This window comes from Polistes fuscatus, unplaced genomic scaffold (assembly GCF_010416935.1).
Source record: "Polistes fuscatus isolate 324 unplaced genomic scaffold, CU_Pfus_HIC Scaffold9, whole genome shotgun sequence".
Taxonomy (NCBI): Eukaryota; Metazoa; Arthropoda; class Insecta; order Hymenoptera; family Vespidae; genus Polistes; species Polistes fuscatus.
In genome coordinates, this window is record NW_025113173.1 from 1,380,180 (window position 1) to 1,400,305 (window position 20,126).

The 20,126-nt window shown below is 31.7% G+C and overlaps 2 protein-coding genes and 1 long non-coding RNA gene across 3 annotated transcripts; 2 read left to right on the plus strand and 1 right to left on the minus strand.

The window, feature by feature from the left end:
- Positions 1-3,593: 3,593 nt before the first annotated feature.
- LOC122525492 lies at positions 3,594-5,088 on the plus strand. The gene is made up of 2 exons (XR_006305806.1): positions 3,594-4,150; positions 4,779-5,088. It is a non-coding gene; the product is annotated as an uncharacterized LOC122525492 (long non-coding RNA).
- Positions 5,089-5,785: 697 nt separating this feature from the next.
- On the plus strand, positions 5,786-16,326 carry LOC122525721. Its single transcript, XM_043648648.1, has 8 exons — positions 5,786-6,623; positions 6,777-7,280; positions 8,991-9,107; positions 9,301-10,027; positions 10,870-11,069; positions 14,524-14,613; positions 15,013-15,339; positions 15,867-16,326. Exons 1-8 carry the CDS (start codon positions 6,612-6,614, stop codon positions 16,185-16,187), a joined length of 2,298 nt encoding a protein of 765 aa, XP_043504583.1. The 5' UTR covers positions 5,786-6,611; the 3' UTR covers positions 16,188-16,326.
- A 726-nt stretch (positions 16,327-17,052) lies between these two features.
- Positions 17,053-19,032, minus strand: LOC122525349 (pupal cuticle protein-like). Its single transcript, XM_043648077.1, has 4 exons — positions 18,744-19,032; positions 18,625-18,673; positions 18,288-18,547; positions 17,053-18,189 (listed from the first exon to the last, which is right to left on the minus strand). Exons 2-4 carry the CDS (start codon positions 18,637-18,639, stop codon positions 17,973-17,975), a joined length of 492 nt encoding a protein of 163 aa, XP_043504012.1. The 5' UTR covers positions 18,640-18,673; positions 18,744-19,032; the 3' UTR covers positions 17,053-17,972.
- Between the last annotated feature and the right edge of the window lie 1,094 nt (positions 19,033-20,126).

Consider the following 20,126-nt stretch of genomic DNA (forward strand, 5'->3'; position numbering starts at 1 on the left):
AAAAAAAAAAAAAATAAGAGAAAAACGACAAGCGTAATCGTAGACGAGAAACATTCGCGGAACATAACACGATATTGTAATTAATATTTAAACGTGTGTGAGTGATCGAGTGTATTTTATGTGTACGTAGGTATACGTGAGAAAGATTAAGAGAAATTAACGAAAGAAGGACAAGTAAAATGAATTTCAAGTTCTGTATATGTAATAAACATACATACATAAATACATACACACACACACAAATGCATACAAATAACTAACGCGTACGTACAGATTGCACACGAACACTTACAAGTACATTTTGATTGTACATTTATTCGCGCGAATATACGTAAATATGTAATTTACGTATATATCTAATGAATAAATAAATAAATAAATATATAATTAAATAAAAAAGTATATAAAGAAAAAAAAGAAGAAAAGGGGAAAGGGAAGAAGAAGAAGAAGAGGAAGAAGAAGAAGAAAAGGAGGAAGAAGAAGAGAAGAAGGAAGAAGATCGCGCGCGATCACGTATAAATTAGATTAATAAATATATTCTAGGTAAATTAAATAAATATGAAGAAATAAATAAAGAAATAAATATACAAAAAGTAAATGAAAAGTAAATCGATTTAACAGATACGACGGTCATAACAAACGAGAAAAGAAAAAGAAAAAAAATAAAGAAAAGAAAAGAAAATGAAAATTTATAGACTATAAATGTTCAATCGAAAGCAAAATAAAAATATTTAAAAAAAAAAAACGGATTGCATTGAGGAAACGAGTGATAAATCTCGAATCGGATCGATATCGATCGCATGATCTGTGAATTTTATTGTTTTGTCTTAAATCGTTATCGTGTTCGATCAAATCGATAATTACATTTAACGTAACATAATCTTTGCGAACGTCGTCGACAAAAAATATATCGAAATATGAAAATTAAGAGAAATACTAAAAAATAAAAAAAAAAAATAAAATAAAATAAAATAAAATAACAAAACTATATCGAAACGTACAGATAAGAACAATGGAAAGTAAATTATTTATTTTCGTTATTAGAGTACAAAGTTTTTCCCGATCGAACGAATTTATAATCGTCGTACTGCGTTGATCCGATTTTTCAATCATTGTCGATCCGTTTTTATAATAATTTTTTTCCTCTCGCATTTCGTATAAAATCAATTTCGTTTCGTACAAGCGAAATACATATTTTTCATTTGAGAACGTGAATCGCTCGTACGAATCGAATTTAAGAACACATATATATACATATATATACATATATATGTATATATGTATTCATACGAAAAAAGTAAAGAAGAAGTAGGAGTGAATAAAAGAAGAAGAAATTAAAATGAAACACATACACACACACACACACATACATAAAATATATATATAAATACATAATTCATCCGCACAGGGATTTTTTCGCATAATATACATGATATATACATACATATATATATATATACAAATACATAAATTTGGAATATGAATGATCGACCATATGGAGCGAGTATTCTTCCTAAGGGCTCGGTCGTATTCTTCAACCAATGTTAAACAAACAAACAAACAAGATAAACAAAATATATATATAATATATATATATATATATATATGATATAAAAAGTAGGTTAAACCTATAAATAAATAATTTAAAAGAAAAGAAAAAAAGGTAAAGAAAAAAGGTAGTACTTCCCCGTAATTTCTTGTGTATGTTATCTCGAGATAAAAACGGGTGATGCGGTGTACACGTAAAAGCGTGTATTGTATCATATAATAATAATAATAATAATAATAATAATAATAATAAGAAAAATAATAATAATAATAATAATAATAATAAGAAAAATAATAAAAAGTGTAATAATAATGATGAAAAATAATAAAGTAATAACGATAAGAATGAGAAGTAAAAAGAGAAGAAAAGAAAAAAGAAAGAAAAAAAAAGAAAAAGAGGTTTCTCTCTTAAGAAACAGCACAATATGTGTGATACGCATCGCGATGCGTTATACTGTTTCAATTAGTACGAATTAAAATTCCCTACTCTCTAATCGTCGATAGTTTTTGAAAAAAGGTGGTGGATCAGGCTATAAATACGTAAACACTCGTTTGGATAATATTTAAAACGGGAATATCGTGCCATGTGCCATGTGCCGAAAAGAAAATAATTTGAAGATGATTTTAGAGGGGGAAGAAAAAGTAAAAGAAAATAAATTGAAAAAGAAAAATTGTCTCTAATGTAATTAATTATATTCAGAGAAGAATAAGAATAAGAATAAGAAGAAGAAAGAGGAAGGAAGGTTTTATGCGTTGGCGTGTTAGAGAAACAATTATAATATATTATATATTACATATATAAATATTATAAAAATATACATATTAAATTTTTTTTGATTTAAATATATATATACATATATGTGTATGTATGTATATATATATACATATATATAAAGTATATTATTATATGTGTGAAGAGTGTTATGTATAGGAAAAAAATGCCGATCTGTGCAAGAAATGATAGAAGAAAAGATATTATAACAAAATATTAATCTCTCAGATTGTCGTAACATATTTAATAATAATTATTATTATTTATTATCATTATTTATATATTATCATTAATTATTATTATTATTATTATTGTTATCATCATCATTATTATTATTGATTACTGTCATTATTATTATTATTATTATTTTGATTATTATTATTATTATTATTATTATTATTATTATTATTATTATTATTATTACTGCTATCGCGCGTCATAGTTTAAACAATATAATTTTAGAATTATAATGATTAGTATTACACAATGACTGGTTTTGTTTTTCTCATATCGCAAATATCGTTTTTAACGAAAAGAAAAAGAAGAAAAAAAAGTAAGCGAGAGTTTTAAAGCGATGAAGAAATGCGCGATAATAGAAATAAAAGGTAAACAAACAAAAATTAACACGTATTTAAGAAGAAATGAAAAAAAAAAGTAGAAAAATCATACAAAAAAGAGAGATAAATGAATAAATTTTATTCGCTCGTGATTTATTCGTAAGTACATATACACACACACACAGACACATACACAACATACATACTTGCATACTTACGTGCGTGCATGCATACATACATACATACATACGTACATACATACATGCATAGATACATAAATACAAACATATCTACGTGTATTTATCAGTGATATGTGATCTCTTGTCCAAGCACGTTATTATCATTATTATCATTATTATTGTGATATATAAATTGAATTCGACTAATTAACTTTAAGTAATCGTAAAAGAGTGTGTGTTGGTGTCATCTATATCATACGTTAACCTAACTTTTCCTTTTTAATCCTTGCTCCGTTTTTTTTTTTTTTTTAATATATATATATATAACATTTTTATATATATAATAATTATTATTTTATTATAGTATATTATTCTTATTGATATTATATTACGAGAGAAAAGAAATTACGTTAAAACTAGAGAATTATTTAATATATAATTTTTGTATTTTATTTATATCATTCTTTATTATTATTATTATTATTATTATTATTATTATTATTATCATTATTATTATTATTATTATTATTATTTTGTATCATACATCAGATATCGAAAAAAAGTACACATTACTATAGTGTGTATCATAAATTATTTTACAATCGTACCTATCATAATAATCGAGTAGACAAAATTTGAATTAGAAAATGGGTATAGAAAATGAATATTCCAATGAAAATTGCTACGAAAGATCGAAGAAAAATTGCGTTAATTTATTGTTGCTGTTGCTAATAGTATTATTCTTCTCAATTTTCACGTTAAATCTTTTTCTGGATTGATTTATGAAATTTGTGGTTTCCTAGATTCCATCCACCGTTAACTTTTTTGATCATCCTGTTAACAAAAGAGAAAGAACAAAAAAAGGCGAGTCCCGAGATGTTACGAACGTTTCTTTTTTAATTCGAAATAGTAATAGTAGTGGTAGTAGTATAGTAATTATATTTAAACATAAGTAAAAAACATCGAATGGAAATCCATGTTAAAAAACGAAATGTTATGCATTCCGGATCGGCCTTGAACGATCATCACACCCGGAATTCATTCGCGACGAATGAACTTGAAACTATCATCGAAAGTAGAATGATCGAGTGAAGGTACGTATATATTTTTTCTTAATATTTGTTTTTTGTTTGTTTGTTATCCTTGATGCATTCCTTGTCTGAATTCGATCAAACGTAAGACAAGAGAAAGGTCCAATTAATTTATTCTCATATTTCGAATAAACATATTATTCCCCTGCTTATATTATAACCTTATGGACAGGTATAGTTTTTTCCGTTGGCTCGAATATTTGATTTCCAAATATGATTTTAAACACAGGAACTGGAATCGGATTTATCTTCGTTGATTTATCGTTATCTATCGACGACGTAACGTTTCCGATTTCTTTTCTATTAACTTCCTAAATTAATGAAAAAAAAGAACAAATTTATCGATTAATATATTATTTTTACTCCCGAATTTATTATAAAAGTAAAATAATTATAATTATTAAAAATATATTAATAATTCATATTTATTTGACCTGCAATTAGTAATATATTTTAACTATATAAATAATAATTAATGAGAAAACATAAAAAAAAACCTGATTATCTTTCGTCAAGATTTCTTTCTCATCGACATTGATCTCTTCTAAATTGTCATTAACATTTTCGTATCCAGAATCTACAGCCATTTGTTCAGCTATTAGAAATGCATTTAAATGATCTTTCCGAGCAGCTATGACTTCAGCAGTATCCTCGACCGGAAGTGGAGCTTGTGGAAGATTAGTAGCGACAACACGAAAACCATCATTATCCGCAACGTATTCCGTACTTTGAATCATTCCATTATCATCTATGTAACTGTATGCACCACGTATTGCACCGTCTACAGTTTTGACCTCTGACCTGGCCGAATTAAGGGTACTATAACCAAAACTATATTGACCTAAACTATCCTGATAACCAAGAAGTATATTATTCGTTGGTTGGCCTGAACTTTTACTAACAAACAGATAACACAATAAACACGACAACTGAAACAAAAATAATCCATTTGAAAGTTAGAATTGAATAATATATAATAATCGTTTTTTATCGTAATAAGAAAAATCTTATAAACTTACAAATGTTACTTTCATCTTGGATTGGATCGCGAAACATGCACCGAGAGTTTCAACACCTAAGAGGATATTCGCTAAACTAACAGTTTGCGAAAGAATTTATATATGCAACAAACTCGAATATAACCAACACCACGATAACAACAACACACTCTTCCCACATGTTGTTTACGATTTATTTTTCCATTGCTTTTTCGATCGTTTAGTATAGATTATTGCAAACGCTAAAAATGCGAAAGGAAAGATGGAAGAATACGAAATACGAAGGAGTAAAGAAGAACAGATAAAACTGGTCGTGACTCTGTGATGCCAAGGACGATCCCCAATACTACTACTCAACCAAGGTTTATTCGCTTTGAAATCCGGCTTCGAAGTTAAAACAACTTACATGAGCTTTTTTCTGATACCCGTGTCCTGAATGTACTCGTTTTGCCTTAATACGTCGATACTCAAGGTAGAATTTAAATGATTATCGATATCACAATAATTGTATCATTCCGTTTGATTTACGTCAAATAAAATACAACAATTAATCGTAAAATTAATCGTTGTACGAAAAATTAAACGAAGTCATTTGAAAATAATGGTAAGATTATTTCGAAAAAAAAAGACAAATAACAGACGTATGATTATACTTCTTAAAAAGAAAATAAATAATAAATTGATTAAAAAGAGAAGCATCGAATTAATCGACTACAACACCCAACATGAGGATCAATTTCTTATGGAAAAATAAAAATATAGATCTATTTGTAAGTTGGTTATGATGTTGCGCCAGTCACTGCGTATCTATCTATCATTTACCATACCTCTAGGCAAGGTAAGCTTCTTGTAAAACGAGCATGGTACATGGGCGTTATGTTCTGCGGATGAACGTTAGGGAAAAACTTCTTGGTTGAGAAGTTTTTTAGCAAGGCCGGGGAAGACACACGATCCCGTTTTCATTTCTCCGGTGATTTGATGAGACGACGACGACGACGACCATGAACGTCAAGGTTCTAATGAAAATATTAATCATTCCAATAATCGTCTATTACATTCACAACGACATTTATTTCTGATCCTAAATATAAGAGAACGGATTAAGAAGTAATAATAATAATAATAATAATGACCATGTGTGTGTGTGTAGTAGTGTTAAAAAAAAGAGCCAGAAAAAAAAGCGATCAAATTCGTTCTTAGGCGTAGACGAGAGACGAAAGGAAATGTCAATGTCAAGCGTATCGAGTTTTATTGGGCAGGGCATGCATTTCTTGATCGTTTACTCCATAACAGAGGCGTGTGCCCCTGTTTCTGGTTTAGCGTGCCTTGTAGAAGACTTTTTCCCCTTAGGGGTATATAAAACCGGGTTGCGAAGGTAGATGGACAACACAAAACGAAGGTACTTTGGCGAGTACTGTTCTCTTCAGCAGCGCTAAGGAACTCGAGCATCGTCAATATTTTTCATCATGAAATTCCTCGTGAGTATTATTCGTCAGGTTATAACGGGACGTATTATATTATCTATTAAAAAATGAACGATCTAACAATAAGCCTAAAATATGTTGTTAACCCCATTAGAATGTACAATCGAAATGAATCACAATAGTTAACATTTAATCATTGAAATTTAGATCGCTTTCTCCGCCATCTTGGCTGTTGCCGTTGGTAATCCTGGATTCTTGTACGGTGTTCATCCAGCACCAATCGCCTATGCGAGATTAGTACCCGGAGCACCAATCGGAATAGACGGACGAGTTGTTGACACCCCAGAAGTTGCCGTAGCTAAAGCCGAACACGCTGCAGCTCACATCAACGAAAGGATCAATCTAGCTAACGAAGCAGTCAAATCGGCTGAAGTTATTGTCCCTGCAACTTACGGTGCTTCCATTGCTACTCCTGTTATTGCTGCTGGGGCAGTACCCATCATTGCACCAGCAACTAAAATCGTATCAGGTGCACCTATCGGTATCGATGGACGCGTCGTTGACACCCCGGAAGTTGCTGTCGCCAAGGCCGAACATGCTGCTGCTCAGGCCAACGAAAGGCTGGGATTGGCTCAGGAAGCTGTCAAATCAGCTGCCGCTGATTTTCCCATAGTCGTATCTTCCTCACCAGTTGTATACGCGAAATTCCATTGAACCCAATGACCCCACACTAACCACTCGCTCCCCACAACAAAATGATTTCACGTCTGACTGCGATTTTCTTACTCCATTGTGTCTACCTTATTAAAATGTAAATAAATGACAATTATCCATCATTTCTCTGACTCTTTTTTGTAATATATCTTTCATTTGTAATATCTATACATTCATCTTTTACTTTAATACATATTTCAATTAATTTGAAAAATATCTTTGAATCATTATATTTATATTTCAAATATTGGTCCCCATTGATAAGAAATAATATTAATTACATTCTATATAATTCTTTTTCACGATCTTTCATATTTCTATCTTCGATCTAATCTTTTTATAGATAGTTTGGGAAATATTTATATAATGTATCTTAAAAATTCACTTACAATAGTTATCATTCGTTGCGAACAACAATAGAATAATAGAAAGGAACCTTCTTCTAACATTTATTTGAGAGATCCGTGTATGTTCTCGATTGAAAATATTTCACACCGCGTAGGTGGTATCTTAGATTCCAAAAAAAAACCTTAGTCTTTCCGATACCAATCGATTAAAATACTCGACGTAAAATCATAATCTCGTTGGAATATAAAAAAAAAAAAGAGAAAAGTAAAAGAACAATTCGTTATGTGACATAACTGATTGGAACATTTTAGTCGAATTATTAAAATGATGATCATTTAAAATAAGCCAATAAAAATCTTGCGTGACGTAGGTTCATAATGTAATCAAATATTTCCTATTCTTTTATTTCTTACATGATTGCTTTGCTCTATGTCACGGGCCATTTGAGATAGGGGCACGGTAGTAATAGCAGCAGCTGTAGCTTTCAACAGTGTCAAGAACTATTTGTCGACAGGTTGTAGCAAACTTAACAATACCCAATGTAAGGGAAAGCAATTATCATTGATAGATCCTTTCGATCGAACCGACATACAGCGGTAACAACGCGATCCACGCTTGTCGTATTAATAAATTAATGACTGTTACAATAATATAACTGGACCAACCAACTGGATACACCAGGCGCGGTCGGTCACGATTTCAAAAGATCATTTTCGAAATTTCTATTCGACAAGATTGATATGTATAATTTTTATCAATTTCTAACCACGAAACTGAGCAAACAAAAATTAATTGTCATGTCATTTACAATTAGGATCAATTGGAATACAAATTGGATGTGATAGCTTTTGAAAATGAAAAAGATTGATCGAAATTATTTGAAGATATTGGGAACGAATAAATCATAGTTATCATCACGTATTTTGTAGTCCGAGCATTAATTTCTGTCATTAATCAAAGTAAGATAAAGGGTTTCCTGGTATGATGATAAGATAAAGTATGGATTTCCGATGAAAGAGCAGGAACTCCATTTAAATGTCAAGGGCAGAGTTAGGAAAGGTGGTGCATCGATGAACACTCAAGTACTCTCCCTTTTTTCTATCTCACGGTTGAGTCGAAGTTCCCTGCAAGGAGCGGTGGGCTTAGCCCGATCACCTTTGGCTCCCTCCAAGTAGATTACTTTTGTCCGAGAGGGGGCGGTTGATCTCGAGCTATAAATGATACCGTCCGACCGTTCTCCAGGAACACAAAACGGTCAACCGAGGAACGGAGGAGTTGTATGTGGTAGGAGGAGCAGCAGCAACACCTCCAGCAACAGCACCACCACCACCACCACCAGTTGTAGTAAAGTAATAAGCGAGTACTGGTCATACCAGCAGCGCTTTGGAGAAGAAGAAGAAAGAAGGAAAAGGGAAAAAGGAAGGACTTCACACTCCCCTACCACAACTACTATCACAGGTCGTCATGCAAGTCTCGGTGAGTATCCTCGATGCCTTGAGAATCGACCTATCCGTTTGTGCCAACTCATGGCCGTCGTCTACCCAGGAACAAAGGAAAGTGAAAGGTTAAATCGATATATAGATTCGGGTCACTACGCTCACGAGAAAGCCATTTGATGCTGCCACATCAAAATCCAACTATCAAGTTACTCACTTGATACTCATTACAGATACTCGTCGTACTAGCTTTGATCGCTAGCAGCTGCAAGGCCGGTTACATAGGACAACCGTCGTCGTCTTATGCCGAACCCCAATTAGAAGCACAACGAGCACCGCCAAGATTTGCACCACCAGCACCGGTTGGTCAAGATGGGAACGTTATCGATACCCCCGAGGTAGCTCAAGCTAAGGCTGCACACTTTGCCGAATTTGCCAAAGCAGCAGCCAGAGCTGTTGAAGAGAGCAAGAATCAAAAAGCAAACTTTAACGATTCTCCTAATCCTAGATCACCATCACCCTTACCGCAATCCTACAACAGTTATCCTTCTAATGTTCAACAACCGTCTGCTCCTTTATACAGACAACAAACTTATCAACCGACTTATCAACAACCCCAACCGGCTTACCAACAACCTATTTCTTATCAAAACAATCCGTTACCATCTCCTATACCATCTCAATACAATCCTGTACCTTCCGTTAATCCTGCTAGTTATCAACAAACTACACAATACGAACAACCGCGACCTAATTTCGTTAACCAGAAAAATAACTTCGTTTCACCCGCGAAAGCAACTTTCATTCCTGCCCCTCTCGCCGAAGACGGCACCGTTTTGGACACGCCCGAGGTCGCTGCCCTCAAGGCAGCCAGACTCGCTGAACTCGCCGATGCCGAGGCCAGGGCCTACAAGTACAGTGCTACCGCTGCTAGGGAGTTTCCTGGATCTCAAGGTCAAGGTGAGTCGCGCTTCTACCAAACCCACGTTAAACTTATACCTTACCTATCCTAAATACTTCATTCGTTTTTTTTTTTTAGGTAAACCAGATCTCAATAAATATCATATGACAATTTGAAATTCATTTTTAATTCGAATGTTCGTTTTCTATAGGATCGATCGATGGTTTCTTGCCTAAGATAATCTCTTATTGTTCTGATTTAAAGAACTAGAATGATTTTTAGAACAATTTGAACTAAAAATGTAATAAATAATGACACGAAATTTCGGTTTGAAGTATCTACTTTTTAAATCAGATCAATTCTTATTAATAGTCTATACTAAAACCGATTATTCTGATCACTAAAAATTAGATTTTATAGATCCCCCAATTCGAGGTATGATAATTTTGAAAATTCCATCAAGTGGCCTTCACAATATAAGATAAATAAAAAAATATCTAAAGATATATATCGGTGTGATCAGATTCAATAATTAATTGATTTAAAGGTCAGACGGTTTGACAGTACCGTTAGAACGCGAACACTGCAATTATATGAATACTTGCTCGCGTTTCTAAACAGTTACGTCATTAGAATCGAGTAGCCAACATTGTTTTTTTTTTATTTTATGAGTTTATTTGATCTTTGACACTCAGCAAGGAGAAAATCATAAATCTTGACTACGTCCAATCATCTAACAATTAACTTGACCAATAAACGCACAACGTACGAATTGTTAAATATTGAATATAAATTAATAATATTTATTTGGATAATATAGAAAATATTGTAAAAATGTTTTGTGTTAGTTAAAAGGATAACATAATGTTATTTTTAAATTTCTATTCTTTATGTTGTGCAGTTTACCAAGATGCTCATGCTGCTGGCCCATCACCAATAAATTACAACTCACCTACGTCACAATTCGGCCCTTCGTATCCAAGTGAACCAGCTAGATCATTTGGACCACAGCACTCATCATTTCCTAAATCCTTCCAACCAGATCATGGATTTCAATCGTCACAAAATTATCAACAGCCACAATACGTCTCAGGATCTTATTGATACTGACGTATAAAATCGAATGCGAAATTTGTACATAATACATATCGAAATAATTTAGATCATAAAACGTTATTTCATTCGTTACGATTATTCCAAATATCATTGTAAATTAATAATCTAAATTGATTTGTCCTAACACACGATACTACTAATTTTTTAAACGTGATAGAATAAAAAGACTGTTGGAAGACTTTTACAAGAAAAATCAAATCCTACTTTGTTTCCCTTTTTTTTTTATTTTTATCTTTCATTTTTTATCTTTTTTTCTTCTTCTTTTTTTTCTAAATACGATTTAAAAAAAAAAGTCGAATAATTAAACTGAAGTTTTACGACGAGTAGGTAAGTCATAGTATTCTGCGTTACAATTCGTACACGTCGTATGTGTCTGTTTGTTATGTGTGTGTATGTGCGTAGTATTTGTATAAGTATGTGTGACCGACGTAAGGTATTATATTAAAAAATCATACATTTTTATTCGTTTTAAGTTTTACACGTAAACCACAGGCCAACCTACATTCGATTCACACGTGGATCGTTGCGAATTCAATACTACGAAGATAATAAAAAACGTTTTTGCGATCTAGTTAATAAGAACGTTATTCCAGGGACGTTGGTGTGTGTCTCGTTTATTTTATTTTTTATTTCTTTTTTTTTTTTTTCGTATCGTCACGTCTACGAATTTCACAGTCGAAATGAATTTACAGAAATAGCCTTGAAATTTCGATCGTGATATTACGAAACAAGAGATTTTATGTACTTTTATAAAATTTAACAATAAAAATAATGAAAGATAATTATATATATTGATTTACACGAATCCACAAATATTAATAATTAAATTAATTAACCAAAAAAAGAAATTATCTTGTATTAATTATGTTTGATTAAAATTGTAATAAGAACGATGAAATATTTATAAATTGAAAAGAATTTAGAATGTTTGAAGATGGTCGCGAAATTAAAAAAGAAAAAAAAAATATTCATTTGAAAATAATTCCACATTGCGATAGATGAAATTTATTTACAGGACAGGCGACAAGGAAAGGGAACGGTGTTTTGCGTTTTTTATTTTGTATTTTGCATCCTTTCTTGTCCTGTCCTGTGGCAATTTTTATTGGAATATGGGTGTGTCTGTCTTTCTGTCTATCTGGGATGTGGGCGTTCTTCAATTGGAATTAGACCTTGAACGGCTACAGGACTATGGACAGGGAATTAGGGTAAAGAGATGTTTTTCTTCAAAATTTCACAAATAAAAAATATACGAGCGCATTACGAACATTTTTGTTTGCCCTTTAAACTAAATTCCTATATGAATTAATTATTCTATCAAATAATAATAATAATATATATATATAACAACGGATTATAATTAAATATATAAATTATAATTCCTATAAAAAAATAGAAATTATAATTAATTAAATGTTAATTAATTGTTATTTTATAATCGCGTATACTACACATTCGACAAAATATTATTTATGATCACTAAAATGTTTTGCAAGAAATTTTTCACAAAATAATCGAACAACACACGGTTAACTGGTTAAGAAATGAAATCCTAGATATCATAACTGTCCTAAACAATTATTTTGAACATGCATTCGACGTATTCGAAATATTCGTACGGCCGATTGAACCAAATAGCAGTTAACTCAGGTCGAATTGACGAGTGGTCCAACGTCTTGATCTATTTGAGATATAAACTGGTACGAAACTTTTGCGCAATAACTATCTCTATTTATCTCTATCAATATATATCTCTTTTTGTTAACTAAGCAAGGTGTCAACTTCCTTCTATCGCATTACCTAAGTATTGCTAAGTGTAAAGTATCCGGAAAGTTCGTGCCAATTTATTATAAACATATATATATATATATATTATATTATATATTGAAATATTTTTAAACGTTTACTTTACAAAATTTCTTCAAAATTTGCACGAATGTTTCGAACGATTTAATGTAATATTATCTAACCCGTGATTTATGGGGGCCCTTATACAGCTCAACCATGTAATAAATTCTACCAAACGAAAAAATGACAAAACTTCGTTAAAATATTTATGTATTGATATGCTTAACAATTGTTATTAAAATTAATAATAATTTTGGTTTCCTTAAATGTGACCAAAGAAAATTACGAAAAGTTGGATACCCCCACTCTCTCCTCCCCCAAATTTAATATAACTTAAAACGTAAATTTGTAAGTTACAGAGTGGGAGGGGGGTGGTTGTTTCTTCCCACAATTCGTATTTCCCAAGTTCTCATAGTTAAGCGAGTGACAATTTATATGGGATCGGTAAATTGCGGTAGAAAGAGGACCACCTTGAAAGGACCAAAGGTGGATCTATGATCGAAACTAGTCGTCCGTGAATCGTACCGTGTTAGAAAACCACAAAGAAAAGTTTGGTTACAACGGTGCACGATTGCATTGGTGCTTTTGCGGTTGAACAACTAGCGATGAAGTTTGATCATTGCGTGTGGGAAGAAGAAGAAGAAGAAGAGGAAAAGAAAAATATCTATCTTGACGGCCAAAAGATTATTTCATCTTTATCCCAAAAAAGAAAGGATAATTAAAGGGTTAATAATAATAATAATAATAATAATATATAATACTGTTATCGATTTTAGATAATTTAATTATTGGTCGATTAAATTAATCATTATTCTTTTACTAATTATATTTAAATTATATTTATATATATATAATAAATAAACGATAGAATATATATAACGTTATCTAAAATACGTCTATTAAATTATTTTTTATTATGTATATATTGTTTTTGTTTTTTTTATAGATCACGAGTGAAACAAAAAAGAATTTTTTTAAATTACAAACTATATTATAGTCAAAAGAATTGTATTAATTTGAAAAGTAGTAACGTATTGTAAATAACGTTGCTTAGAGATTGCCTCGAGATATTTTCCCATAAGATTATTATCACCTAACATGTTGGAATCTAATCTCTCGGATGTTTTTACAAGGATCATTGTTGCGAATATCTCCGACGTTGCACCGCAAACGATGAAAATGATAATGTGAAAGGATTTTTGTTGTTGTTATATATTTTTCAAGCTAAAATAGCAAAGGAAAAAAAATAAGTGATACCGTTTTTGAAGGACGAAATTAACTCCAATAAGATAATACGAAAAAAAGAAAAAGAAAAATTAGAAAAATAATTATTTCGTATCAATTCGTAAATTAAAATCATTCCCGATTAACATTTAATACTCGATTTTTGTCTAAAATGAAGGATATATTTCAAATGTTAAAAAAAAGAAAAGAAAAAAGGAAGAAAATTGTAGGATGAGCCTGTTTGGTCAGGATCGATAAATAAAATAACTAATACTTGGTTATGATCTCTGATTAGAACCTTCCCTCTTCTTCTAAAGTGTTAACAGACACCACGGGAATGTTCTTAGGGTGGTGCAAGATCCTATAAAAGCGTGATCGACTGAACGCCTTGGCGCACTCCCTTCTAAGACGTCCGTTTTGTTACCGGTGGTGTCTCAGCATCACAACGATGACATTACTTGTAAGTGATCCGAAAATAAAAAGTGATTTTGAAAAATATTATGCGAGAATTTATCGAAGATATATATACATATATACATATCATACATATATATATATATATATCGAGAAGAAAGTTTTTCTACGAAAGTTTCTTTGATCCTAAAAAATAATTTTATTCTTCTCCCTTCTTTTTCTTTTTCTTTTTCTCTTTCTCTATCTATATCTCTCTCTTCAATCATTTTATTTTTACTTCGATTAATTTTATTTTGTATATTTTAAATTTCTATTTAATTATTTTCTTTTCTTTTTTTTTTTTGGGCCAACCAAGTTCGGTAAAAACACCAAAGTGAAGTGTATTATTATTATCAAGGACAAAAAAAGAAAATGTTAAGAAATGATCGGGTGAATTTTGTTCCAGATAGTACTAACCGTGTTGCTCGTAATGGCGAGCACCGAGGCTAAGTACATGTGGGCACCCTTCTACGAATATCGTGGACCCCCAGCACCCCTATCGAAAGATGGTAGGGTACTCGAAACTCCGGAAGTTGTACGAGCACGTAACGCACATATGGCGGCACACGCGGAAGCTTTGTCAAGGATTAGAGAAATCAAACGTAACGATTATTCCGACAGGATGATGAGACCAACGATGGTACCACCGATTATTGCACCAATAACCATTAAGACAAGAACTCGAACGATTGCTCCGCTTTCGCCAGATGGTCGTGTTGTTGACACCCCTGAGGTAAAAATTTCAATTGAATTTTTCAAAATATATTCATTGCAACGAGTATTATAAACTGTTTAAAAGAGATTTTTCAATATGACACGCGATGTCACGCCCACATTTATAATAATAACTTAAAGTTATTATTTTGAACAAAAATTATATATATAAATCTAAATTTTCTATATTCTCTTACACATACTAATTTTCAAATTACAACATAGCAACGTTACTTTAATAAATATAAAATTCTAATAATAACAATCATTCCGATAACTTTCAACCAAAAATTTATATTTTAACACTAGATTTACGGACTGAGCCAATTTCACTCGTTATAAACTTAAATATTATTTAAAAAAAAAAATGAAATATACGTAGATATTAATTCCTCCTCTCTACCGCATCCTTCAAACAATGTTTTGTAAGTCATGAAAAAATAACGAACAGAACATCCGTAAATCTAGTGTTAATATTTAATCATCATTAATCCATACAAAAATTGATTACTAACTAATAATAATTAAATCTGTTGGCAAAATTAGGTGGCTCAAGCAAAAGCTGCACATTTGGCAGCGCATGCGCGAACAACCTCAAAACTGGCCGCAGCTGCGGCTTCCGCAGTAACGGCCCAGTACCAATTGACCGATTACGATGACCATAGAAATCTAATTTACCTGTCACCTGTTCGAGTTAATTATGCAACGATATCTCCAATAGGATATCGAGGACCACTAGCACCCATTGGACCTGATGGACGTGTCATGGATACACCGGAAGTTGCGAGAGCTCGTGCTGCTCACATGAAAGCACGCGCGCGCGCGCTTGCTATGGTCTCTCATCGTGAGGAGAGTAATTATTATTAAAAAAAAAAGAAAAAAAAACAAACAAAATATGATTTACAATAACATCCTTCGTGTATAGTATGGTAGTTAGATTTTTCAAATTTATCCTATGGTTTTTTATTCCTTTTTTTTTTTTTTTTTTTTTTTAAATCGTCTAATTGTAAGATTAATAATATTCGTACTTATGTCTCTTTTTCTCGTTCTTTTCCTTTTGTTTTTTTTTTTATTTTTCTTAAGATATTGATTAGAAAGAAAGAAGAGAATGATGATGGTTAATTCGATATAGACGATTATGTACCTGATTTTTCCGTCGTCTTTTCTCTCTTTTTCACTCTGTCTGTCTGTCTGTCTGTCTGTCTCTCTCTCTCTCTCTCTCTTTTTGTCTGTAATAGTTTGACAAGAACTCGGACGATCCTAATCAAAACTTTTGCAAACAATTGTATATAGTACTTATTGTAGATTTTGATTAATAAAATAAACTTATATTTTGAATCCTTTTCAATCATTGATCTTGACGATTAATGTTTTATGAAACATGCGTATATATATATATTTATAACGGCTGTATATACATGTATACATAAATATAATAAAATAGCCAAAGGCTTTGAAAAGTATCAACGTCGAGGGAAGATAATGAATGCTAAAAAAGAAATTTTCAATACTATAATAATATTTATCAGTTATTTAATTTTACGATAATACTTTAATTCGTGTATAAAAATATTAGAAAAGAAAAAATAAAACCATATATCAAAAGAGTTGCAAAATAATTAAGAAACTTAAATTTGATATCTTCGTCGTACTTGTTTTAAATTAATATCATAATCTTATTGAAAAAAAAAAAAGAAAAATTAAATAATAAGAATTAACGGTAAATCATAAGATCGTATAAATAATATATTCATGAAATAAAATTCAAATACAAAGTCACGAAAGAATGCAACTACGATAGTGGTACTCGTTATCGAACGATAAATCAAGAACGATAAATCAAAAAGTAACACGACGTTAATGACACTACTGTATTGTCGGTTCGATCGAAATCTTGTCGGTAGCGTGTTAATCTAATAGCACGTGCTAGATCAATAGATCTATATACGATCTATACGAGACGTCCTTCGTGCAAGGAACTTACTTTTCCTCGGCGTCAATGAACGTAAAATGAATCGAATAAGATCACTACGAAGTAATTCAAAACAACTGAAAAACTAGTTTAGAAGAACAGGATTATTAATATGATCACCTTGAAAATGATTTCCTTGTGATGATGAGAACTCGTTCGATTTACAGTTATTATCATTGAATTATTCATAACTAGATTATTCGTACCATTTACGCATATATATGTTATATATATGTATATATGTATATAATATAATATATTTAATAGCACCATACACATAAAAAATTGACAATTGATCGCTCGAAATGTGGTATGATAATATAACATTAATGACACAATAAAAAAGAAAGAAATAAGGGATAGAGAGTGAGAGATAGAGACAGACAGATAGAAAAAAAAACCAGAGATCTATGAATAGAAGGAATATTGCTCGTTCGTCCGGATAAATGATAAGAGGTAGTTGAAAATCGTTGAAATCAGTCGGAACGAAGAGCACATATAATTTCTTCATCATCTTATTCTTCTTCTTCTTCTTATGATTAGTCTTGGACGAGGTAGATACGAAAATCGAATATTATCGAGGTAGATTTTAAAAGATACCAGTGGGTGTGCATCTCTTAAATTGATTGGAGTCGAACGAACGTAATCCGTAAATGGAAAAATTAAAGAAATAAATCCTTTTAGTAATAATTGTTTCCAGGATTCCAGGATCCTTGATTCCAAGCGCCATTATTATTCCATGATGGATCATAAGCACCAGATGCAACTGGATCAGCTGGACCAGCTGGTACACGTTGAGCTTCCGCATTGTAAAGAGAGAAATGAACCGACTTGGCTTGTTGAACCTCGGGTGTGTCAACTACGCGACCATCGGGTCCCAGTGGTGCTGGTGGACCACTGTTAAAAGAACAATTAAATGAACGAATATTCATATATTGTTTATAATCAATAACAATATCTCGTCACAATTTATTTTATATTATTAATTAATAAACCTGTAGTGAGGTGCATAACCAGCAGGTGCTCCAGGTGCGTATGGTCCAGGTACCGGTCCACCAGGTCCTTTCGGTGCACGTGCATTGGCTTCGGCTAAAGCTGACAAATGAGCAGCCTTCAATTGGGCTACTTCAGGTGTGTCTACCACACGACCATCAGGACCAAGAGGTGCTGGTGCAGCATGCCCACCATAACCGGCATGTGGTCCATACCATTGTGGAGCACAAAGGGCCACGCTTACCATTCCACAAAAGATTACCTAAAAATATGATAAATGTTAAGAAAAAGTAATTCTTTTTTTTTTATATAATATATAGAATTTAATTGTCTACTTACAAGATATTGGATCATCGTTCCTCAAACGTTCAAGCTTTAGCACAAAACTCTAAAAAGCAAGGATCTCTATAACGTCTGTTTCAAACGAAGTCGAGAACTGCATTACAAGTTTCACTTACGTAGATCGTCGAATTTATAGGAGTAGAGACTGCATTGGCACTCGATCATGCCCCACCTTTGTACTACACTCACCACCAAGACAGGGTATAACCACACCCAAGAAAATGCTCTCTTTAAGGCTGCAACGTGTGTCTTGTAACATTTACCAAGCGTTAACAATGACATCGCTTTGAGTAACCTCGCCACGCATTCAATATACTCGCCATTTCCGTGAGCGAGTTATGCGAACGACATTAACACCCAACCAACTGTCATGGAACATGTTAAGACGATCTATGCATCTATGATCTATCGATCTTTCTCTCAGAATGATAGAAAATGAATGATCAATCTCATATACATTTTTTTTTATATATATCTTATCGCGATAAAAATATTCTTTATGAAATAATATTGGATAAAAATATTATCATGATTGTATAATTTGATTTATAGGTACTTCAATTCGCAACCCACGCGATGATGTCATAAATAATTGTCACTTTTATCGTAACGCGTGACAATCATTCGTCAACCTGTGGTTCACCACCAATACCAACGCGCAATCATTTACAATAGACAAAAGGTTCCTGCGAATCTCTGATAATCCAAGATCCGCCTAGTGTATCCGATCATGCGAGAACGTTTGACATAATCTCTCTTTCTCTCTTTATTTTTCTTCTAATGCAAGACAATCGGAATGCTCTCGTAATAAAAACAATTCAGCATTAAAAAGTTGAATTTTTGAATAAAATTTTGAATTTTTTGAATGAAAATGAATAAGTCATTTTTTTCAGCTGTTGAGGTTCTATGCCAACTTTTTAATGCTAAACAATTCCTTCAAGGAATTGCACCTTACGACCCGGACCACAACTTTTGTTACGCATGAACGATAACTATTTAAAAATTTCTGTATTATTATAAGTATTTTTATAATATCATTTGAAAAACTTTTGTTTTGTTGTTTTTCTTTCTTCTATGCGATTAAAAAAATTTGATCTATCATTTGAATAATTATTTTCTAATCTTTTTTACCATCAGTGCTATCTTCTTTATCAACATTTCGATCTATCCGCCATCTGGCGAATTTGCATAATAATTACTTGGAACATTGAATCTGCATTATCAATAAATCAGATAAAAATAATGAAATACATTGATTGTGTTCACATAAATATTTGTTTGTATGATTTTATTAGCCAAATTAATTGAATTTAATCATTATTTAATAAAAATAATAATAGAATTATATTTAGACGCTTGTGATGATTACAATTATTTGTCAGATTCTTTGTAAATCAATATCTTTCCTATTAAATTCATAGGGAAACAAAAATCGTAAAAATAACAATAATATAATTATCTATTATTTAAATATCTACCATCTAAAAGATAAACACTAG